We start from the raw sequence: 25,953 nt of genomic DNA, 5'->3' as shown, positions 1-25,953 counted from the left end.
CCCCTAAAGGCTGTCTGGGAGTCTTCTCTTACACTTCAAGGACAATCTGAGCAGTTTTTCTCCCGAGATCAGAGACTGAGAGGCCAGGGCTGGATTAAGGCACAAGTACTGTTGGCCCGGGGCCCTATATACCGGGGTCACATGATAGAAACAGAATCTCAGCTTTCATTAAAAATATTTCTACCCCCCATACATGTAAAGAAAAACTTGAAAACATGACCCAAGATGCCTGGCTGAGTCTGCAGACAGCCTGAAACAATAGCTTCAAGGGCTGTGAACTTTCTCATTCATCTTAACTCTTCAACTTGCTGCCCTCCTCAGGAGGGGCATACCTGGGTCTCCAGATCGCCTTAATTCCTCCCTTGCTGTGGGTGGCTCTGTTTACTCTTTTCTCCCTCTCCCCAGGAGGGAAGCTGTGAGGCACCTGCTCCTACCTGTAATTATTCAAAAACCCAAACCCAAGGTTTCATCTTTCAAACAATCATGCCCTTGGGACCTGTCTCCTGCAGGTCGGGGATCGCCACACTGCAAGGGGACTGGAAGGGTCTCAGCTCCCCCACCTGAGGGAGGCTTGAGGGACTGAATCTCTTTCCTCTCCTCTCCTGTATGGACTGGGGATGGGGGTGCGGCTCCTCCCCTTCTCTCTGCTCGCGCGCGAACACGGCTAGGGCTTTGGGAGTTACCTCTGCCTCCTCCTGCCCTTCTAAGAAGCAGGCAGGGGTGGGAGTTACACCCTTGGACACACGCCCCACGGTGCGGGAGAGCGAAGCCGCTCCTCACCCCTCCCCCCCCCCCCCCAGAGGCTCCCTCCCCTCTAGCGTTTGCATCCTGCAGGTGGCGCTAGTGCCGCGGCTTGGCGCCCGTCGCTAGGGCGAGGAGCCTTCGCCTGGCGTTTGGGTTGACGGCAGAGGTTTCACTGCTGCTAATGCGCATGCTCTGCTCTTCTGGGGCGTGCGAGCGCAACGGCTGCTGGTCTGTCAGCCCAGCCGGTCATGGCGGCGCCGCTGGAGCACGAGAACCAGGTTTTCCTGGATCTCTTCCACCAAGACGGGCTGGTCATCTGCGCCCGCGGCCTGGGCATCGACCGCATCCTGCTGCGCTTCCTCCGCCTCTACTGCGAGCCGGCCAGCCTGGTGCTAGTGCTCAACACCAGCGCGGCCGAGGAGGTGAGGGGCGGCTGTCCGCGGCGTGGGGAGAGTCACTGCCTACTAGGCTCCTTTGGGCGGGAGGACAGTCCCTCAGTCTCTCCTTGGGGGTCAGTTCCCCCGACCTGTCCCCAACCGCCTCTCACTGGGGTGGGAACCTTTCCTCCCGCCAGGGGGCGAGGGATATGATCGTCCTGACACACAGATACGCGCTCCTGTCCCCAAAATCACTCCCACGGCGAGTGGGATGCCATTTAAATCCCTCCCTCACATACACACCTACCTGCCCCAAATCCCCCTTTAAGGGATCGGGGTGCGATTTCTCCCCCCAAACCTACCCCCGTGTTTCCTCATATTCAGAGGGCATTCTCCTTCCTCAGGAGTTTCAGGTGGTGGCCACTTTCCAGAGCGGGTATGTCAATCATCTTGGTACCTGGAACTAGTTGTGATGGGGTGGGGGAGTTGCCTTGAGGTGTTGGGGCTGAACCAATGCCTCAGCAACATGGTAGGAGATACGGTGCTGCTGAAGTTGCCGATACACTTAGATCGTGATCAGTGGTTATTAAAGATTGTGTTTCATTGATGGAGATGTATGTTGAACGGAATTGGGCAAATACTGTACACAAGTACTAGTGAACAGTCAATCAAATAAAAACTTTGTTTACTGTTATCAACCTGACCTATTAACTACCCATAAACATTTGTATAAGCAAATACTTGCTATTAATTAGTTACTACATTTCACTACACAGTTGGATTTCCGTGTAGAATAAAGTGACCCTTTTGTTTAGTCCAGTAGTTTTCAACCTGTGGTTCACGAACCCCTACTGGTCTGCAGACTATGTTTAAGGTTTCCAAAGGTGTCCACACCTCCATTCAAAATGTTTTAGGGGTCTGCAAACGAAAAAAGCCTAAACCAGTGGTTTTCAATCTATGTCTACACTACAGACCTTACAGCGGGACAGCTGTACTTTTGTAAGGTCTCCCATGTAGGTGTGCTTTGCTGGCAGGAAAGAGCACTCCTGCCAGCATAATTAAACCATCCCAACGAGCAGCGTTAGCTGTGTCCACAGGAGAGCCTCTCCTGCCAACATGGTGCTGTCCACACCAGCTCTTTTGCCATTGAAACTTATGTTTATCAGGGGTATGTTTTTTTCACACCCCTGACTGACAAAAGTGGTAGTGTAGACAAAGCCTGAGTCTATATGTGTCTATTTTTAAGAGTTTTAAGATCCTTTAGGATGAAGGGCCCCAGACAAATATAATATCATAATACGTAAGCACAGAAAAACATGATTATGATCTTATTTATATAGGGCTTTTCATCCTAATGATCCTAAAACTTTTTTAAAGACAGATACATAGGCTACACACATGGGTCACTTTATTCTCTGCTGAAATGCAGCTATGTGGTGAAATATATTCTTTGTATTGTGATAGTAGCCATACTCATGGATCAGGACCCCATTGTGCTAATCACGGTACAAACAGAACAGAAAGACCGTCAGTCCTTCATTCTTCTATTTATCTAAGTTACTTTTAAAAATAAGACTTAAGGTCTTAAGTCATTTGGATGCTTTTGAAAATGTTACCCATAATACTTGACCAGAAAAATATCTGTTGCATCTAGCTATGTAGGTAATCATGGCTACTACTTTGTAGATTTTTGATGGCAGCCCCCCAAAAATCAACAAAGACTATAGAAATCTGTAATTTTTTGTGTCTGTTTAATCAAAGCATTTACCCTGGTGAAATACTGTGTTCTAATCATGTGTTTGGTGTAGGAGTATTTTATTGATCAGCTGAGGTCAGATGGAGTTGTTCATCTTCCTCGGCGTGTTACCAATGAAATTACAAGCAACTGTAGATATGAAGTTTACACACAAGGTGGTGTCCTCTTCGCAACAAGTCGAATTCTTGTGGTGGATTTCCTGACGGATAGAATTCCTTCAGATCTTATAACTGGTAAGAGTTTAGTGAAAGCAAGCTAAGAATTTTCTATTTATACTCCTTTTACTTCACTTATACACACAGGGATTAGTTCTGCAACCCTTACTTATGGGTAGTCCAATTGATGGGTCTAAGGACTGAAGAATTAGGCCTTTGTGAAAGTTGCAGTAACAATGCCTGTGTTAAAGGCAATGTGAAAAGCTTGTAGCCTTTTATTCTGCTTTATATGAATTAGACTTGAAAGCTGTTGTGTGTTTTTCTAGTTGTTTTATTAATATTAGAATTTTAGATCTTGTCTAGCCTAGAAGACACACTAGTGATTGCAGAGCTAGTACAATAATTACACAAGACCCCCAAAATTGAAAATTGGAAGAGGAAGGAATTTTTAGCCAGAAACAAAATCCAGAATTTTATTTAATGCTTAAACATAATTGATAAATGCACACTTTGGAGAAAGTGAATCTTTGTTACAGATCCAATATTCCATCCCTTCAATAAATGTGTGAGAGCTCCCACTATGTTAGAACCTTTAAGAGGTCCTACAGCAAAACCGGGGTAGATGAGTCTTGACATTCTTGATATTTCTAATTCGAAGAATAAATAAGAACCTCCCAACTCCCATCTTTTAGGCCTTTGTACAAAAGAAATAACAAAAAAGGCATAAACCAATTTTTAAAAAATCCTTTGCAGGTCATTTATAACTTCGTCTTTTCTTTTGATGCTATTACCACTAGATGTCAGTGTGACCATAGCTATTATAGTTTAATTTCCTGCTATACACATTGGTTGGAATATTAGAAATGGTATTGGATATAATGGAAAGGATGGAATAATTCTAGAAAAAAATATATGTGAAGTTCTCATTCCTTTTTAAATGTATCTAATATCTCTAGACATGCAAACAATGTATCCATTTCTTTTATGAAAAAAAATCTTACATTTTACAATCTAAGCATAGATTATAAGGCCAGAAGGGACAGTTGAGATCTAGTCTGAACTCCTGCGTAACACAGGCCAGAGGACTTACTTGAATTTAATTCCTATTTCAAGTCCAATAGCTATGGCTGAACTAGAGAAAGTCTTTTAGAGAAAACGTCCAAGGAAATATGTTCTAATAGTTAATTGCTCTCTGTTAAAAAATTGCTCTTCATTTCTAATCTGGACCTGTCCAGCTTTAACCTCCAGCTATTGAATCTTGTTATACCTTTGTCTGCTAGACTGAAGAAACCTCTGTGATAGATATTATGAATACATGAGATATTCAAAGACTATTGTGTCAAGTGTATACATCAGGGTTTCTAAAACTTCTTTGCACCACGACCCCCCCCCCCCGACAATAACGTTACTACATGACCCTAGGGGGGTTGGCACCCAAGCCCTGCCACCCTGGGTGAGGGGAAAGGGGGCTGCAACCTGAGCCCCATTACCCTGGGTGGGGATGAAGCTTGGGCTTCAGCTTCAGCCCTGGGTCCCAGCAAGTCTAATGCTGGCCCTGGCATTAAAATGAGGTCTGTGAGGGTTTACGCTCCTCATTTCAGGGCAACACGGCCTAGTGGCCAGAGTCCATAGAGTTGCCTCTGGTTACAGGGCAGCACGGCTTAGTGGCCAGAGTCCATAGAGCTGTCCCTAGTTACAGGGCAGCACGACCTAGTGGCCAGAGTCCATAGGATTGCCCCTAGTTACAGGGCAGCACGGCTCAATGGCCAGAGTCTATAGAACCGCCCCTGGTTGCAGGGCGGAGCGGCGGACGGCCCCAACAACAATGTAGAACCTTGCCACTGGCTCAGCGGGGGGGTCCTACTGAAACACACTGAGGCTTACCGGGGACAAGGTACCAGTCGTGTCAACCCCCCCCCCCCCCCCCCCCCACACACACACACACACAGACACGAGTCGCTCAGGAGACGCTTCAGTTCCCTGCAACGTCAAGGGTGGTGTCTGGTCCTACATGATTCCATATTTGCAGAATGTTAAAAGAATAAAACATTTTTGTGGAAAAATAGACACAATATTTTAACTTTTTCTTCCATTAGTGTAACTTGAAAACCTCTTCTTCTGCTAGGCATTTTGGTATACAAAGCGCACAGAATCATTGAGTCTTGTCAGGAAGCATTTATCTTGCGACTCTTTCGCCAGAAGAACAAGAAAGGGTTCATCAAAGCTTTTACAGACAATGCCATTGCCTTTAATACTGGCTTTTGTCATGTGGAAAGAGTGATGAGAAATCTCTTTGTACGGAAACTTTATCTTTGGCCAAGGTAAGATGCCTTGCTACTTCACAATGTATTTTTATTAACAGAGTGTTATTTTTTGGATTGTGGTAGTTTTTCTTAGGTTTATGTCTTCAACATCCAGCTTTAAATCAAAAGCTAAGATCTTCTTTTAAATGTATTTAGCGTCTGAAGAATATCTGCATTTGACTGATGGAAACTAAGGCACAGAGTTTGATGTGCTTTAGGTCTCATAATGAGTCAGAGCAAAACCTGGAACAGGATCGAAATCTCTTGTCTTACTCCAGGTGAGACAATGAACATTGAAAATGCAGAGAACATTTTTTGCATTGGATAGGAAAGTCATCTGATGTATCCCACTTTACTGTTTCTTTAGCCCACTCTGTCAAGTGGTCCATTCACCTTTTCCTCTTGTGGTCTGTCACATGCCACTGTAAGCAGTAACTTCAGAAGCTTTTGTTTTAGTTGTAGAAGGGAGCAGAAGTGGGCTTAATTAGGGCAGGAAAGGGTGAACAGGGGCTGTGCACAATGCTCTCTTGCTTCTAAATCATGAAATCCCCTCTACAAGTTGGAGGTTCAGTGGGTCAGGAAGATGTGCACTTAAGTTTGGAGGGGGCAGACAAGACGAGCAACTGCTCCTTATGCCGTACTCCATTATCAACATTAATTCCCTTGTATGTACTGGGGTATAAAATAGCCGAGAGGAGCATTATAAAGGGGTCCTGATACTTGTATGGAGGGCTGGGGGTCTACAGGATTTATTGGTAGATTCTTGGGCTACACAGGATTTAGACCCTATTCTTCTGCCTGCTATATGGGATTTTTCCTTTCCACTGGACTGCAGGATTTGGCCTATCCATGGTTATTCTGTTGAATACAATACAACCCCCTTTATCTGACCCACCCTTAACCATCTCTCCGTATTTACCAAACAACCAGGACTAGGGCCAGAAGCGGGTGATCTCTCCTGTGGCCCATAGATGGTGCTGCAGCATTGCATTTTCCTATTCTCCAATTTATCTGGAGTTTTGATGATCTGATCTGGCCCCAGTCCCAATTAGACCAGATAAATGGGATTCTACTATATAATATTGTAATTCTCCATCTCCTTATGTGTATGAGCTTTGTTATTCTATTGATACTTGACAAGGACTAATACAGGTGTGATCAAAGCATAGTTTCTTGAGGCTGATCGTACACACTGGCAACTACCCTCACTTCTATAGAACACAGTGCACTTTTTGGTTAGCTTGGTGGTTTAACTTACACTGATTCTAAACCTCATTTTATGTGAATGTATTAAATAATTGTGGCACTAAGCCTGTAAGGATTCTGTACTGCTCATATAAATCTTCATAGGCTATTTTCTCCCTAGGTTTCATATAGCAGTGAATTCGTTTTTAGAGAAACACAAACCTGAAGTGGTGGAAATACATGTATCCATGACCCCTGCCATGCTCACCATCCAGACCTCTATACTGGACATCCTGAATGTGTGTCTGAGAGAACTCAAACGCTATAACCCAGCTCTTGAAGTAGAAGACTTATCATTGGAAAATGCTATTGGAAAACCTTTTGACAAGGTAAATTTTGTTTTTGTTTGCTATGATGTAATTGTAAAGAATGCAGGTAATTTTACTAGTTAGCATTCTCTACAATAATGTACTGTTATAATTCCGAAAAATAACTAGAAGCAATTTAAAACCTCACTTTCAGCATGCTCCTTGCCATTGTAAATTGAGAATTGTAGTAATCTGTAGAGTTGATTGTGTGTAGTTGCCATTGTAAAATTAGATTGTAATCTCAGGGACCATCTTTTTGGTCTATGTTTGTATAGTACCTAGCACAGTGGGGTCCTGTTCCATAACTAGGGCTATGGTAACACAATAATAATGAGGCAATTTTTAACATTTTAAAGACTAAATTATTTTTATGTAGCTTAGCTATTTAGTCTTTATTATGTTTAATTCCTTATTTTTTGTAGCTAGCTATATCGAATGGGAAAATAAGATTTATAATTACCATCTGTTACTGGGTACTAATGTATGCAGTGTTGTAGTTGGGTTGGTCCCAGGATATTAGAGAGAAAAGGGGGAAGAAGAGCTCAAAAGCTTGTCTTTCTCACCAACAGAATTTGGTCCAATAAAATATATTATCTTACTCACTGTGTCATAATAGCATTTTAAAGATTTAAGGTGGCTATACAGTTTCTGCTCAGAATATGTCCTTAATATTAAAGAAGAGATAATACGGTATACAGTACTTCTTTCTTGACAGCATGCTCATGTTCTTATTAGTAGGATCTCTTCCTATGCATGGAAAGCAGCATATACCCTGGTGTATTTGTTTTGTATCGAGTTGCTATATGTCATTAACAATGTTTTATATTGCCATTGGTAGTAAAGCTGCAACTTGGTTGATGTACTTTTGCAGAGTACAACCACATACTTCAACATTCACTTTGTGACACAGTTTACTTACATTCATTATCTCTGCTTTTATGTTAACATGAGGCTTTCTGGCTTTTTGTAGAAAATGTTTTTGTTTTATAAAAATACCAAAATTGCCCATCTCTAGGGTACTTGTCTATTCTGAGAATAAGATGATATTATGGTGCTTTCTTCTTTCACTGAATAAAGTGTACTGAATACTAAGGCCACAGGGCAGTTCAAGTGAAATTAGATAGGTATGTTTGTCTCTTTCCTTCTCCCAGCAGTTGTGTTTGAAGTAAAAATCTACACTTAATGCAGTAGAGGATGCAGATATCTGTTAATTGTTCAGTTGTGTTTCATATAAAATTGCATATATTTCACTAAATTTCCAAGATACTCATTTACTTATTGTAAATATTATAACTATTAAATATGTTTTTATTTGGGTACTTTTGGCAAAGGAACTATAATGTGTTTTGTTATAAAACTTCTGTACACTTGTAATGATACCTGTACTTGGACACTATGGGCCTGATACAATGCCTATAAAATCATAGGACTGAAAGGGACCTTGAGAGGTCTTCTAGTCCAGTCCCGTGCTCTTAAAAATCTCCAATAATGGAGATTTCACAACCTCCTTCGGCAGTTTATTCCATGCTTAACCACGCTGACAGTTAGGAAGTTTTTCCTAATGTCCAACCTAAACTCCTCTTGCTGCAATATAAGCCCATTGCTTCTTGTCCTGTCCTCAGGAGTTAGAGAACTATTTTTTCTCCCTCCTCTTCCTTGTAACAACCTTTTATGTACTTGAAAACTTTTATCATGTTCTTCCGTCTCTTCTCTTCCTCAGACCAAACAAACCCAATCTTTTCAATCCTCCCTTATAAGTCATGTTTTCTAGACCTTTAATAATTTTTGTTGCTCTTCTCTAGACTGTCTCTTAAATTTGTCCACATATTTCCTGAAATGTGGCACCCAGAACTGGACACAAGGCTTTACTTGGAGTATTATCAGCTTGGAGTAGAGCAGAATTACCTCTTGTCTTGCTTACAACACTCCTGCTGGTATAACCCAGAATGATGTTTGCTTTTTTGGCAACAGGGTTAGTGCTGACTTATATTTAATTTGTGATCCACTATGACCCGAAGATCCCTTTCCAGAGTACTTCTTCCTACGCAGTCATTTCCTATTTTGTATGTGTGCAACTGATTGTTCCTTCCTAAGTGGAGTACTTTGCATTTTTCCTTATTGAATTTCATCTTATTTACTTCAGATCATTTCTCCAGTTTGTCCAGATCATTTTGAATTGTAATCCTACCCTCCAAAGCACTTCCAACCCCTCCCAACTTGATGTCGTCTGCAAACTTTATAGGTGTACTTTATGCCATTATCTAAATCATTGATGAAGATATTGAATGGAACTGATCTCTGGATATGCCCTTCCAGCTTGATTGTGAACCACTGATAACTACTCTCTAGGAATGATTTTCCAACCAGTTATGCACCCATTTTATACTGTCTTCATCTTGGTTGTATTTCCCTAACTTGTTTACGAGAAGGTCATGCGAGACAGTATCAAAAGCCTTACTAAAGACAAGATATACCACATCTACCTCTTCCCCTCTATCCACAAGGCTTGATACCCTGTCAAAGAAAGCTGTTAGTGTGGTTTGACATGATTCTTTTTGACAAATCCATGCTACTGTTACTTATCACCTTATTATCTTCTAAGTGTCTGCAGATTGCTGCTTAAATATTTGCTCCATTATCTTTCTGTGTCCTAAAGTTAAGATGACTGGTCTGTAATTCCTTGGGTTGTCCTTATTCCCCTTTTTATAGATTGGCACTATATTTGCCCTTTTCCAGTCCTTTGGAAACTCTCACCCATCTTCCATGACTTTTTGAAGATAATCGCTAATGGCTCAGATTTCCTCAGTCAGCTCCTTGAGTATTCTAGGATATATTTCATCAGGCCATGGTGACTTGAAAACATGCAACTTGTCTGAGTAATTTTAAACTTGTTCTTTCCTTATTTTAGCCTCTGATCCTACCTCATTTTCACTGGCATTCATTAAGTTAGATGCCCAATTGCTACTAAACTTTTTTGGTGGAAACAGAAACAAAAAGTCATTTAGCACTTCTGCCATTTCCACATTTTCTGTTGTTGTTCCCCCTCCCCCCTTGAATAACGGGCCTGCCTTGTCCTTGATCTTTCTCTTGCTTCTAATGTATGTATTGAATGTTTTCTTGTTACCCTTTATGTCTCTAGCTAGTTTAATCTCAATGAAAGTCAGTGGAAACATTCAGTGGACATTGATTCAGGCCCTAAATCTATTACAAAGAAAAGGGGCTGATGTGTAGAGCCCGTGTGGTTTTTTGCAGATATGAAATAACACAAAATAAAACAAAGATTAAAACAAAGGAAAATGAAAAATTTACCCTGCAGTGGCAACTCCTGTCCTGCAGGACTGAGCACAGCTCCCTGCTCCAGGCATTGCGACCTGGTGTGCGTGTCCACAGCACCACTGGGGTTTGGCCTGGCCACCCTTCTATCATCATGACAGAAGGGAGGTCAGGCCAAATTTGAGTGAGTGGTACTGCTACCCCGTATTACAGGTAACAAAACCTGGAGCAGAATGCCAGGCCCAGCCTCATAACACAGGTTCCACTGTTCCAGGGTGAGTGGGGGATAGGCTTGCTTTGCAATCACCCCCTCAAGAGCCTTTCACACCACAGAGGCAGGAATCAACACACATACACCCAGGGTCTCCTCTCCTCCCTCCTGGGGCAGGAACCAAACACACCCCCAGGGCCTCCCACCCCCCAGGGGGCTGGAGCCATACCCCCTCCCTATGGGGGAGAGGGAAGAATGAACAATAAATTCCTGAAAAATAAATCAAAAAAATATTTTAAAAAGTTTCATGAGGCTCTACTGATGCATTCCAGCATAGATTGCTGCAGTTTGTGTTTGCAACACGTAACTTTCCAATTTATATTTCTAGACAATTCGTCACTATTTAGATCCTCTTTGGCACCAACTTGGAGCTAAGACAAAATCTTTGGTTCAGGATTTGAAGATATTACGTACTTTGCTGCAGTATCTAACTCAGTATGATTGTGTCACTTTTCTTAACCTTGTGGAGTCATTGAGAGCAACTGAAAAAGCATTTGGTCAGAATTCAGGTATGAGGTGAATAACATCCTAGAAGTTAATACATGAGTGAAACCTCGATTGATTGATTTATTTTTGAATAATCAAAAACCCGTACTAGCCATACTAAAGTTTCTAATTAAGCTTATGTACTTAGCCATAAGGACGGAGGTTTTATTGACAGTTAATGCTTTCACCCTCCCACTTAACTGCTGTTACTTAATGTATGAAATATATCAGAAACTTACATTTTTGTATCTTGCAAGGACAGTAATTATATAACAAGCATGTAGCGCAACTGTTTCAGATGGAAGATTTGGGGCTTTCTTTTTTTGAGGGGGTTGAAGTGGGCATGTTGCAAATGTCTAATTGACTATTAATATTGTCTTCCTCTACCTCTTAGGGTGGCTATTTCTTGATTCGAGTACTTCAATGTTTGTAAATGCTCGTGCGAGAGTTTATCGCATTTCAGATGACAAAATAAGTCAGAAAAGCAAAGTATCTGAAAAAATGGATATAAAAGAGGAAAAAGGTATTGTGAGCATTTCTAATGCTGACTTCTTTGTGAACCAAAAACTCAAATTCAATGAATTTGTCTTTATTCTGAAGTATGTTTACTAAAAGATCCCTTCAAAAATCTTCTTCAGCCAAGTTACTTCATCTCTAAATGTCAGAGTCCCATCTGTAAAAGGGGGATAGTTGTGCTTTAGCCACTTTTTAAAGTATTTTGTGATCTACTACTGGAAAGCCTTATATAGGTGTTAGGTAACATTAGTAGTTTGTAAGGAGGTCTAGGGGCAAAGCACACGCCGACTACCTAGAAGCATGAATTTACTCCATGCAGGACTATCTGCTGTTGCTAATTATAAATCCAAAATATAAATCAAAAGTTCTTAGTCTGGTACACTTAAAAATATAGGTTCATAACTTCAGAAAGAAGGCATGAATTCACTGGTTTGTTAGTTCAGTTTACAAAACTATGCTGTTTCTAATGTTCTGTACATTTGTATTACAGTATCTCCTAGATACCCCAACTGAGATCAGGACCCTGTTGTGCTAGGTGCTGTACTAACACATTGAGATATAGTCCTAGCTCCAGAGAGCTTACAATAGACAAGACAAAGAATGGGAGGGGAAGCAAAGGCACAGAGAGGTAAAGTGACTTGCCCAGGTTGCATAGCAGGTCACTGATGGAGGTCCTGTAGAATTGTTCTTGAGCCACTAAAATGTTTAGTTTAATATTAGTCTGATGTTATTTTCATTTTATATAAATGTGTGTATAGTCACAGTTATAAAAGCAATCTTATAATTAAGAGTTTTTAAATTAAACAAATAAAATATGAATGTTTATCTTTGTTTCAAAATAGCATTCGTCCCTATCCATAAATAGGTTTATATGATAGCTATACCACCCCCCAGCATAACAAGTTGCAAATGTGGGCTCTTGTTGAATTTGCCAAGAGCCATTACATTATCAGCATCTAACCCATTATTTTGAAGCTCTTAGGAGTATGTTGATGTGAAAGCTGCTATATTAAATTAATTCTCCTTTATTGTATTTCAGAACTGAAAAGGGAACTGGTCTTAGAAAGCAACCCAAAGTGGGAGGCCTTAAGAGAAGTATTGAAAGAAATTGAATCTGAGAACAATAACAGTGAGGATCTTGGCGGGCCAGGTAAGAGAGTACTAAATGTTTCTCATTGGTTAATCTTTTTTTTTAAGAGAACAGAACTGCAATTATGTATCTGAAATATATCTTACCAAAGGACTAGATGTGTAATATTTATGAGTTTGAGAGAGAAGTTCTGTGTAAAATAAAAAGGTCTGAGCTTTTGAAAGCACTGTAAATGTATGAGCTTGAAATGTGCCTTTGAACACATTAACACATGAAAGTCCATAACTTAAAATCAGTGTTGCAACCAACATTTTGTGTTGACTACTCCTTATGATTGGCATGTGGGCATCCTAGCCCTCTCCCACTCTATCCCCTGGTGCCATGGTTGCCACCATCTTATCTTTTCACTGTCCATTTTCTTATTCTCATTTCATTTCTGATATGCCTCTTTTTCCCATGCCCCTCTAGCCCTGGTGGCTTCCCCCAATCTTTCCTTTCTCCTGCCTTGTTTGACCTGGTAGGGATGCTCTCTGCTCCCTATCAGGCCCTCTTCCACTCTTTTTTGCCACACAGTACTTTAAGGAGCAACGGTATGCAGTATCACCTGGAGGAGGCCGAGAATGCACACAGGGACTCTAATTTGTGGAAATACCTACAAGTTGGGAGCATGCCTGCCTTAAAAAAGTATCTCTTAAGCCAACCAAACATAATTATGGTAGTCAAGTGGATAAAACAGTACAGACTATTAAAATTTTTACCGCAACTGTCTTCTCCTCCCACCACCACCACCTTCACTCATCTCTTATGGTTTCTGATTAGAGACAACTGTGAAGTGAAACAGGTTAGGAGCCTATATTCCTAATCAATTAGATTCTAGAGGTAGCACTATTGCAGATGTGTCTACTGTAAGAGTGTTTTGCCAGGATAGGAATGCTGAGATATATATCAGCAAATTGGTCCTAGTGTGGATACTGCTAAACCAGCAAAGCAGTGGTTTGTAACAATATAGTATAATCTCCTGCACAAGTGGAAAAAAGCTATACTGGTAAAAGCACAGTTTTGCTGGTATAATTGCCTCTATGCTACGACATAGCTGTGCAAGCAAAAGTCTGGTTAGGGCTCACACTTCTTTGAGCCCCTGAATGACCGTTATATTGGTAGAAGTCTGTCATGTAGACATATCCTAAGTGACTTAGCAGCACAAGGTCCATTGAGTTTTAATGGAACTTGTGCTCCTAAATCATGTGCTTTTATAAATCCCACCCATAATCTACCTAGATTAAGATATTTCCTGGACAGGCAGACTCTTTGTTTAGACCCCTCTAGTAGCTTGTATATAGTGAAATATCAATGAAGGGATTGAATAGGTGTGTAGTCTCTGCAAACTTAATTAAGTCTCTTGCATACAAGCATATCTATATTTCAAAGAGGGTACTGGTCCTGACAAAGGCTCCTGAGGTGAAAACATTCCTCTCCTCTTTATTGCTAAGTGTGAGGTAGAGGATATATGATTAAGCCATATGTGGAAAATAACTTTTCCCAGACAAAGCACTTAATTAACCTGTATTTAAGGATTAAAGACTCTAACTTCATCCCAAAAATCCTTGAGAATAGCTTTCTCAATAAAAAATATAAAAAGAGACGAACATTACCCTGGAAGTTCAGTGTTAACCTTCCATTTTATCCTCAAAAAATCCAGACCCAAACATTCAAGTGATGCCAATACTCAGTTAAGGTCACCCAAGCACCCTTAACTCTGCGCCCATTGTACCACCATGAAAACAACTAGAATATTTGAAATAACTATATTTGTCTATTGTTACATGGTCATATCAATTACCAATGCAATTAGTATACCTTATTTGTAAGCTTGTATTAGTTGTACATACTCCAGCCTTCTGAAGAGGAAGTCCTACAGCACTTTTAAACACTTGACAAGTAGAGCTCCCCCTCAATAAAACCTCCAAAACCATAGGCGCTACACAAGAGTGTGACTTACTTGCACTTCCTAGGAGTGTAGCTTCCTTTCCAGGTTTGGGGGGACACCATGATCTTGCTCTGGGTTTAAAATCTGGTGGAGTTGAGCTACAACTCATTCCATCTTGTGAAGCTTGGACCATTGTGAGAGTGTGGCACCTTACTTGGCACCCCTCTACTCTCTGAGTGCTGTAGATGCTGGATTGTGGGGGTGGTGCATAGTTGCTCCTGACTAGCTCCTTTACTGTCTCACCTCTTTGTCGAGTTATTCTTCCCCTAAACTGTACCAAATTCTATTGGGAGGCAATGAGGGGGCACAAGTACTCTTTTCTCCCCTCCCCTGGTGCTCTTATGGTAGCATCAGCTGCCCCCCCTCCCCCCCCCGCTGAGGTCAGAGTCTACCTGAAGCAGCTTGTGGGGAAGCTTCAGTCTGCAAAAAGAGAGTCAGGGACTCCAAAGGACAATAGCATTATGTGCTTTTGTGTGTTCTGGGCTCATTAATGCAGATGGAAATGGTTGAAAATTAGAACAGTTTCAGTTAATGTGTTGTTTTTCATTTCATTCCATGGGGGGGGGGGGGGGGAAGTTACACTATATGCTACATCTGTCTCATTTCAATTGGTCAGAAGAAAAACATTTCTGATTCTGACAGTTTAGGAGTAAAGAACAATGAACTTTCATTGACTTTCTGTGATTTGATTTTTGTTCAGTTCAAAACAAAAGATCATGCAACTTAGACTGTCCCCAAAATTCCAGAGCAACTACTAGTAAAAAGTGTAAAGACATTTGGCAAGCGTACTTCTGAGATCATTTTAAAACAATTTATATCTCTGCCCAAGAGGATTCTTGTAATTGGATATAAAAAAGTGCAGTGTAACAAATTATAAATATAATATTATTTCTTAACTGCAGGGCAAGTTCTTATTTGTGCCAGTGATGACCGAACTTGTGCACAACTGAGAGAGTATGTTATTGCTGGAGCAGAGGCACTTTTAATGAGGCTCTATAACAAAACTTTTGGGAAGGATGAAAGAGCTGGAGAAGCATGGATTAAGGATAGAAAAGCTGTCAAGTCCAAAGGAAATGCCAGATCGGACAAAGGACCTCAAGCGAAAAAAGCCAAAGTAGAGGCCTCCTCAAAACAAAACAAAATCATGAAGAAACAAGACTTGACTCTAACCCAAATGATGGGAAAAACAGAGGAGGAAAACATAAGAGAGGAGATGGAGGGCTATAAGGAATTAAGCAGCAGCGAAGAAATCAGTATAGAGGAAACCAAACCTGAAGATTTCCATCTAAACTTAGCATCAGATGCTTATTATGGTATCTTCAAAACCCCCCTAACTATTATTCATCCATTGCAGGGTTGTAGTGACCCCTATGCTCTCACTCGCGTATTGCATGAAGTGGAACCAAGATATGTAGTGCTATATGATGCAGAACTAACTTTTGTTCGGCAGCTGGAAATCTACAAGGCAAGCAGGCCTGGAAAGCCCTTGAGGCAAGTTGACTTGGTAATAACAGAATGCAGTTGCTCTAATTTTAGCTCTTTAAAAAATCAAAACCAAAAACAAAATGTTCATTGTTGAGGTCTTTTGGAAGTGAACCCAGAAAATCAATTAATGGCTTTATTTAGTTTTCCTCTATCTAATTCCTAATCTGTCTCTTTTTCAGTTTAAAAATTGAAAAACATGTAGACTGTAATTTACCGTTCTTAAAAAAAAATTATATATATATAATTTTATTTCTCCAGTGGATGTCAAACCCCCTTAACAATTTATCAATACACCAGTAATCAATTACATATATTGTACCCTGCTTTAGAGACCTCCCATTAAATCTTGTAGATATTCTTCTTGGGTGGTGTAGGGGAGGTTTAGTACTAGGTATGTATAAAACGTTTCATGTTGGCTGTACGTATAAATTCTCTCTGCTTCCCAACCAAGCTCCTCTGTTTTCATATTTGTATGCTCCTTCTGAGAGTTTATTCTTTACACTCATCCTGAAGCCTAACCCTGCTGTTGGACAGATTATTCTGAAACATATTGTTAGGGCAGGTACAGGAAAACATGATTAGAAAATTAGGATCATTCTGCTTCAAGTTTTCTAATGTTAATGACACTTCAAATATGTCATCAAGAAAACAACACTTGGATATATCTTGAACATGGTGGGGAGAGATGGTGGAAATAGCTCCATGTAAGTTGTTCACTCTGGATAAATTGATAAAATACAAATCTTGCATTTATTGCAGCATAAAGGATACAAACTTAAATGCAAAAATATCAGGAAATGCAAAAGTTAAAATTGAACACAGTGCTAACTCTCTGCCCCCTTGAACTAGTGCAATAGTCTTGACTTGCATGACTGCTTGACTTCTCACATGCAAGGTTAGGCTATGATTTACTGGAAGTTAATCTACAATAAGGTAGAGTGTGATTTTTAAAGAGGATTTACTTTTTCTGATTAACTCCATAACACACTTATTCTAGAGTGAGAGTGGCGTATTCAAAATTAGCTTAATCCACTTCCAAATTAATCAGGAATAGTTAATCAGAAATAGCTATTCCAGAACTCCCGATGTAGACAAGCCCTTAGATTCACAGGTTTTCTTCTATGTATAGCAGTGCATGAGAATCACTTAAATCATTAAATGTACATTACATACTAGAGAAGAAGTACAGTAGCACAGTCACTAGCATTATATACTGGCATGTATAAGGGATTACAATGAAATTACAACATTAATTTCTATAAATACATTGCTATCAATGTGGTGTCATTAATTTGATTTAGGATAAATATTCTGTGTAATTGATTATAATTATATATTTAGCTGGAAAAAACACTTTTCAGCTATGTAAAAATTCAGTTTTCACCTTGTATTTGTAAAGCTAGCAGTATAGCTTGTAATTTTCAAATCGGTATACAAGTATAAATATGTGTACACCTTGCAGTTGAAAGAACAGTTTTATAGAGAAAGTAATCTATATCTAATACTGAGTTAAGGTCCAACTGGGGAGGATGGGGTTAAAAGTGTATCTAAAATTGCAGCAATCACAAGATATTTTAAATGTGTAGCTGCTGGACCATTAGTTGATGGATCTTATTTTTAAGTATCCAATTTATTGCACCTGTTTGTGGAGTTGCATGCAGTCAAATAATGTCAACCCCAATCCTTTAGGAGAGGGCAGGAAAGCCAGATGCAGTAAATATCACATGGGCGAAAGAACCGATAGCTTTTCCCACACATTTTTGGAAGAGGTGCAGAAGAATATCAACTGACATAATTGTCTGACATTTTGATACAGCAAAAATTGAACACGGTTCTGCTGAAGACATGCTGAAGACATTTGTTGATAGTTTTATTAATATTTTAAACTAATTACAGGTATCCCAGTAGAATCCATATGAGTTGTTTATGTGCATGTTTATAGAATAGAAACTTAACTTGTCCACATGTGTATGTTTATGCAAAATACATGATGGCTGTGGTGAATGTGATACTTACCTGCAAAAGGGGACCCGATGATTCCCTTTACAGAGAAGTTATACTAAATCTCAGTTGTTGTTTTTCTCATAACTTATGTTCTTTCATAGTGCTTTCTTTAAAGTAGTCCCACTTCTTCATTTATTTTATAAAAATCATTCTGTGAAGACTGGATGTAACTGCAAGGAAGACATGACCTCTCAATTTTTATTTCCTCCTTGCTTTTTGTAAAAGGACTAGCTTGTCTTGTAAACCAGCTCTGAGTAGGAAACTGTCTCATCCACTCCAGTTGCATTCCAGAGTTTAATACTTATCCTTCTTTTGGAAAAATGGAAGTAGTTTGGATAGAAGAACTCTAACAGATGAATTTTGATCAGTTTAACTTTAGTAGAAGTGTAAATAATGGAGTCTATTTTTAGTCAAATATTTATTTTTCAAGCACTTAAAGCTGCTTATCTCAAATACTGATGTTTATGTTGGTTTCAGGATAAAATTGTGTGTGTTGTGACCTGAAGTATATTGTTTCCTGACCTACAGGGTTTATTTCCTTATATATGGAGGTTCGACAGAAGAACAGCGCTATCTCACTGTGCTGAGAAAAGAAAAAGAAGCTTTTGAAAAACTCATTCGGTAATTTAAAGTGGGCTTGCCAGCTTTCTAGTATATCAACTGTTTCATGGTTGTTGTTTTTTAATGTCCACTTCTTAAATATAGGTTTTTTCTTATTTATGTAAAATGTCTGTGTAAGCTTCCAGTTTTACTAGTTTTTCAACATTAATCAGAGAGTCTTCCACAGTCCTCTTCTGAAACATCTGTTTGCCCAAAAAGTCAGAAATTTGACAGGCTCAAGCAGCCTTTTGGATGATATTCACAGCTGTGTACCAATATTGTATGGGAAACTAGCTTAAATTTTGTTCTTGGTTTCCAGAATAGTAAGTTTTGCAAGATACCGAGCAACTTGTGTGGGTTTTAATGGCTTTATATAGTAGTTTCATGGGAGGGAGAGAGCATTAAATTTTGGGATGGCACCACAGAGTTCAGTGTTTGTGCTGATATTTAGGGCTAGATTATGCTAATGTCATGTGTTTAGTCCCTTATTTCAGGAGGAATCCCACACAAATCACATGAGTCTCCTTCACAGAGTAAAGTACATAATGAATAAGGATAGCAGAATCTGGTCCTTAATGATCTGGAAGATAAAATAAATTGTAATTCTGATCAGATTTGCAGGCAATATACTAATCTATGTGAGTTCTTTGTTGCTGTTTAGCCAGATAAAAAATATTTTGTAGTATTTGTCATACTTTCATCCTTGAAAACCCAGGCCTAAATAGCTACGAAATATAATGCAAGTAATTCCAAATGCTTCTGTTCCTCTGGTAATAATTCTTTAGAGAGAAGGCCAGCATGGTTATCCCTGAGGAAAGAGAAGGCAGAGATGAAACAAACTTGGATCTCGTAAGAGATTCTACTTCTGCAACTGTTTCTACTGACACACGCAAAGCAGGTGAGTTTTAGCAATTCCTGGAGCTACTTGTAGGGCTTTGGGTTATATAATGAGAAGTGTTTGACAGAAATATCTAGCATATTGTTATTTCAGAAATCTGTCATGCATGCTCTTAATGGTCTAGCAGTAGCACGTTGGCATTTGAGTTCAGATCTCTGTCCTCAGAGTCTAGGAAGTGCTACAGAATCAGTGCACCCTGCCCTTTAGAGGTGAAAATGGAGCACCTTGGATCACTGTAGAAATGTCATGTAGTAAATCTAACCATCTTTGCGGCTGAGTATTGTAGAGAGTCATATCCTACACTCCTGGATTAGAGGGAAGATGTCATGGCTTGCAGTGTATTGGTTTAATGTTTCAAATTGATTGATAAGAGCTCAATCATTCACCTGTTAAAGTAATAATAAAACTCCAATTGATTTCAATGGCAAAAGAACTTGTCCCTTCTCTCTCATTATGAGATTTTAAGGCAGAAAGAGAATGGGAGTGACAGCAATATCTTTCCACAAGAGCAAGATGCAACTGTTTTATATAAGTCAAGGTATAGAGGAGAGTGAACACAAAGAGGTCTAGGGGTGGACTCCTCAGGGTAAGGCTACATGTGCTGCAGTAAGAGGGAAAGTGGCTGGCTTTTTTTTTAGCAGTAGGAAGAAGGTTAGGGTACTAATCAAAGGCTCAAATTTATAAAAGACATGCAGGCGTTAACTGTCTAAAAGATCAGCTAATAAGGATAAAAAAGGAACAAGTTAGAATATGATTAAAGTATAACTAAATTCTTGCTTATAGTCATCTTGTGTCATATCCTTTCTCTGAACACCTGTGTGAATGTGTTATCTACTTAGACCACATGCATTTCAGGACAAGAATCTGTCTTATTTTGTGCTTAGCACACCTTTGGGTGCAATTTAAAAGGATTTCGTACAGAGCCTGACATAATGCTCCAAGATACCTGTCAGAGCATTTAAAAATACATAGGGCAAAAATCAGCTCTGTTGGCAGTGGGTGCAATTCCCATTATCTTCATTGGGAGCTGAAATCACTTGCTCTGGGACTAAATTTGGTCAAATTTGCATGCAAAGCCAGGACTGTGGCTTAAATGTCCTGCACTGCCTTATAAAAAAATCTCTTTTGACTGAAAGTCTAGTTGCCTAGGCCAGTAATGTTTGGAAGTGCTGCAGAAGCGGTGCTATAAGCTTTGGAAGGTGGCAGGAAGCAGTACTGTGCAGCACACACTGCCAACTCCTCTGACTCATAAAGTAGCTGTATTAACTGACTCTGTAAGGAGGCCTGTTTATTTCTTCTCAGCCAGAGTGAATGGTGCCTGCTGTGTGAAGACTTAAGAAGGGGGAGAGTTTAAAGTGATGCAGTCCTTTTAAAGCAGAAAAGTTGGGCCATCAGGGCCTTCTGTTCCTTTGATAGATGTGCAAAATTCCCATTGACTTATAGAGTGAATAGGTTTCATTTGCAAACTGAACACAGAATATACTACTTAGAAGGTAGAAAGATAAACATATATTGGAAAACTAATATGAATATCCAAAAACTTGATAGAAAGGACTGTTCTTATGGTAAACAGAATTCAGCCAATACCTAACAAATGTGCAAATACAGCCAACAGACAGCTCTGTTGATGGAAGATTAAGGTTTAGTTTTCAACCTCAAAAGCAAATGTATTCATTAATTTTGGGTATTCCACAAATAGTTTCTTCAAAGGAGAGAAGAAGCCAGTGAAGGGATTGAAATAAGGGGGAAATATTGTCAGAGTGGTTGCAAAAGGAAGAAGATTTTTGCTGCAGTGTTTTGGATACAAAGCAGAGAAGAGATACATAATACATCCTCAATACGTGTCTCTTCTAAGCTTTCTATCCAAAACACTGCAGAAAAAAAATCATCTTTTTTTTGCTGTACTCTGACAATGTTTGTCCTTATTTCAGTCTCTTCACAGTTTTTTCTCTCCTTTCCTTAGAAATTCAAACTCCTTGTTCTCATCTTTGCCCCTGCCATCATCTTCACAGTTCTGCCCCTGCCTACATCTTGGCTCTCATTTCCTTCAGCATTCCTCTCTTGCCATATGCTCTACCTAATCTGTTCTCCATTATGCTCCATTTGTCTCCTCCCACTTTCAGTTTAATACTGACCACCCTCCACCCACACCTGGAACTTTAGTTTGTGTGACAAATTAAATTGCTTTTATATTTTAAATCCCTCCTTAAAACTTGCTACTTTCACTTAGCTTTCCATCACTTATATCTTTCCCAGCCCCATCTATACCAGCTCTTGAGCCAAACTTGTTTATATTCAAGGGTGGAATCTTGTCCTGCAAATATATAAAGGCCCAGATACATCAATAATATGATAAACTATCCCATTTGGGTGGCGGACGGTTGGTAGTAAATATGAACAGCTTCATACCAAATTGTCAGTGTTCCTTGCTTTTTAGAGTTTAAGGTAAGCATAATTTTCTTTGAGTACAACTTTTTTTGCCTACATTTGCCCAATGTGTTTAAATAGATTTTTGTCTGCAAATGGATTAAAATTCTCATGATCAGCAGTTGAATCATAATTACTCAATAGCCATTTACTATAGTTTAAATTCCTCTCACAAGGCTCACAGATCTTGCAAAGCCTTTTTAGTAAATTCTTATATATGCTCAATACAGCCGCATTTTAAAATTTTGTCTAGTAGGTGCATGCTAGTTTGTTTGTTTTTTAATTAGTGATAGGCTGATTCAATGGTATAGTAAATCCCATACTAAGGCTCTCTGGGGTGAAGGGGTGGTATGCATCCATTATGAAAGCAATGAAAATATCTTTAAGGTGTTTTTTCAATTTGAGGTTTTAAAAAAAACCCAACACTCTGGATGTGATGTTAGTGCCCTAATATTCAAACTATACTACATATTGGGTTATAGGATTTTTCTAATTCATTAATTAAATGACCAACCCTGAACATTGAGATTTTAGAAAAGTATTTGCAGAATTTTAAATGTGTGGTCTTATGCAAAATACAGCGGTCACTCATATGAAAGAGATTCACTATAAATTGTTTATTCATTAGGTGGACAGGAACAGAAGAGCGTTCAACAAACTATAATAGTGGATATGCGAGAATTTCGCAGTGAGCTTCCATCTCTGATTCATCGTCGTGGCATTGACATTGAACCTGTTACTTTGGAAGTTGGAGATTACATTCTCACCCCTGATATCTGCATAGAGCGGAAGAGTATCAGCGATTTGATCGGTTCCTTAAATAATGGGAGGCTCTATTCCCAATGCATTTCTATGTCTCGTTATTATAAGCGACCAATTCTTCTGATTGAATTCGACCCTAGCAAATCTTTCTCTCTCACTTCACGAGGCTCTCTACATCAAGAGATTTCCAGTAACGATGTTACTTCTAAACTCACGCTTCTTACTCTTCATTTCCCAAGGTTACGTATTCTGTGGTGTCCGTCTCCCCATGCCACTGCTGAGTTGTTTGAGGAGTTGAAACAGAACAGGCCACAGCCTGATGCAGCAATAGCAATGGCCATTACAGCAGATTCTGAAATCGTTCCTGAGTCAGACAAGTATAACCCTGGCCCACAGGACTTCTTATTAAAAATACCAGGTGTAAATGCCAAAAATTGCCGTGTCTTAATGAGCCATGTTAAGAGCATTTCAGAGCTGGTAACTCTGTCACAGGACAAACTCTCGGAAATTCTGGGCAATGCTGTCAATGCTAAGCAGCTTTATGACTTCATTCACATATCCTATGCAGAGGCCATTTCTCAAGCGAAAACCAAAAGATGATTAATTAGGCCATATTAATGTGCCTTAAATAGTACTTTGGTAAAGTTTATTAGATATTAATTTTCTCTTGGTATAGACAGTTGTGTCCTATTAATGTCATTCCACCATATTTCAACATTTCCAAGGTCTTTATTGTTGAAAACAAGTTTTGTGTACAAAAGACAAGTTGTCTTTAAACAGCATTAATTAGTGCATCATTTTATTCTTCCTAGTGTCTTTGCCATCTCTGGAGTAGTTCAGCTTTAAATGAAGGGTGTCTTAGGACCTACCAAAATCAGGTGCTAAAGGATGAAGAAGAATCTCTTAAAAGAAGAGAAACTGGCTATAGACATGTACACTGTCTTGTATAAGTGAAGATGTGTTAAATTTCAGATTGGTGGAATACGGGTGCCATTTTGCATAATATGTTGCTTTTGCCCTTAATATCCATAAACCACCCTTTCTGTCAACATGATATGAATTCCCTAAATTACAGCTCTTCCATTGACAGTGGGGCAGCTGTTAAAATGCTCATAATTCTTTGCCTCTGTTTAAAGAAAAATAACTGTGGATGACTCATTAACTTGACAATCCTCCTTCCTATCAGAAGTTTTTGTTTTGGTCAGAAATATGACTACATAAAAGTGGCACCCTCTTGGGTTTGTTGGTCTTTCTGTTGTATGAAAGGATTTTTTTCTAGCATATAAAATTATTGTGCAAAAGTGAAGTTTTCTTGAAAAGTGAAGAGTTTTTAAAACCTGAAATCTATTAAATGTCTTAATACTTGACACTTGAGTGCCTTGAATGGAAGATACATACATAGATTCAGTGCTGCTGCTTCTTTTCACCTGAGAGCTGACTTTTAGCATTTTTAGGTAGCACAGAATAGGAGTAGAAATCTAATTTCTCTGCAATAATTTCTGTCACTTGTTATAAAAGGTACGTTTTGTGCAGAACTTTGAAAGGACAGTTGCCTCTCAGAGCCTGCTTTTGCCAATGGGGATAAATGCAGCTTCCAGTCACTAAGCACTAATGGATTAACACTTGACATTTACAAAGTCTTGACTATGTACCAGTTAAGAGTAATACGTATTTTAGCAATTCACTGATTTGAAACCTGCATGTACTACAGTACAGAAAAAATGTATATATTTGCTGTATTTGAGTTTGACATTTTTGGCCTCATGATTTTTACTGTGCACTGTCTTTTAGTGTTTACTGTACATACATAAGTATTTAAATTACCTATGAATTTGTCATTAAATGCTTCATTCAGGGACTCATCTAAGTGTACTATTTATGGCAGGCCTTCAAATAGAAAATTTTATTCTGCAGAAACCAAATTCAATATGTTTTGGTTCTAGGTGAAATAGACCAAAAACAAAAGCTTTGCAGTTACAGCTGTAATGCTGTGCTTCTGTCACCCCATTTGACTAGTTATTACAGAGGTCTGCAGGATTTTTGAAAGTGTGGAATGTGATCCTCCGTTTCCTTGCTTTTCTCAGCTTTTTAGAACCCTAACAGTCTAACTCTTTTCCCCTTTGTATAAAAAAGTATTGCTTCATGGCTAAATGTAAAGCTTTTAGGCCAGAAATCATAAGTAGCTGCTGTTAAGTATCATAAATCACACAAGTGATTGTAAGAAGAGAAGAAAAATCATGTCTATTAATCTTCTTATAAAGATTATGGCTGTCATGAACGTTTATCCTGCAGACTCCTTCAGAAAAGTAAACAGTGGAACAAATCCAGGATGCACATCTGTATCTTCTGGTGTTTGGATCACTAAGGAGTACAAGAACTGTCATTTTAGTTGTACTGCCTGTCAGCTGGATCAGCTCCCTCATACGTTTCTCAGAATTGCACATGGTGAAAGTGAAGGGCATGAAAATGTGACTTTGACAGTGATACAATAAAGGTGGTATAAGTAAATCAAGTATAATATTTAAGTTGCTTTTTGTTTCTATAGAGTAAATTTAGCATTACTTTATACTGGACTTCTGTGTTTTTTAAGGAAAAATAGCATTTAGTATTGATACAGCATTATTATTTGTAACATAGTTACGCCCAAAGATCCCATACAAGGCCCAATTGTATTAAGGTCTAGATATATCCTTAGGACATGTTCCCTGCCCTGAAGATCTTATTCTGTAATTTCCCCACAAATTAATTAAATGTGTTCATTTAAAGGAATTAATTTGGTGCAGTTGTTCTTACCAGTGCCTGACTTTTTTTTTCTTTCTATTTATGTTGTGCATTTACAATGGTCAAACTTACCTTTAGTTTGGGGATCTCTGAGTTCTAACTCTCCACATTTTTGAAGACTATATATATCTAGAAGTGGTGATAATGTATAACACGTTTCTAAAAGAATATGTCAATTGGAGATGAGCTATTAACTGGCTGTTGTAATCTTATTTCTACAGTCTGATTTAGGATTTGTCTCTAGAAGGGGTTTGCTGGTAAGCTATACTAGCAAATCTTTCTAGTGAAGACACAGCTTATACCAGTGAGTTCTTTTGCCATTGTCCTGGACATTCAGGAAAAAAGACAAGATGCAAGGTTTAATTACACTGCAGCTTTATTAATTTAACTCATCTGGCAACAACTCATACAGTGCTTTTCAATGATTCTTCATTTCCTGCTATCAGCTGCCCACCCCTGGCCTCCGCAGCTGGTTCCTATCCAGT

The 25,953-nt window shown here is 39.2% G+C and overlaps 1 protein-coding gene across 1 annotated transcript; it reads left to right on the top strand.

The window, feature by feature from the left end:
* Positions 1-989: 989 nt before the first annotated feature.
* ERCC4 (ERCC excision repair 4, endonuclease catalytic subunit) lies at positions 990-25,456 on the top strand. Its single transcript, XM_054042831.1, has 11 exons — positions 990-1,166; positions 2,930-3,110; positions 5,158-5,353; positions 6,702-6,909; positions 10,761-10,941; positions 11,313-11,441; positions 12,474-12,584; positions 15,414-16,002; positions 18,529-18,621; positions 19,386-19,498; positions 22,554-25,456. The coding sequence occupies exons 1-11, from the start codon at positions 993-995 to the stop codon at positions 23,285-23,287; spliced, it is 2,709 nt and encodes a 902-aa protein (XP_053898806.1). The 5' UTR covers positions 990-992; the 3' UTR covers positions 23,288-25,456.
* The last annotated feature ends 497 nt before the right edge of the window (positions 25,457-25,953 follow it).

Source organism: Malaclemys terrapin, chromosome 10 (assembly GCF_027887155.1).
Source record: "Malaclemys terrapin pileata isolate rMalTer1 chromosome 10, rMalTer1.hap1, whole genome shotgun sequence".
In the NCBI taxonomy this organism is placed as follows: domain Eukaryota; kingdom Metazoa; phylum Chordata; order Testudines; family Emydidae; genus Malaclemys; species Malaclemys terrapin.
The sequence above is the reverse complement of the archived record's forward strand: the minus strand, read 5'-3'. Positions and strand labels throughout refer to the sequence as shown.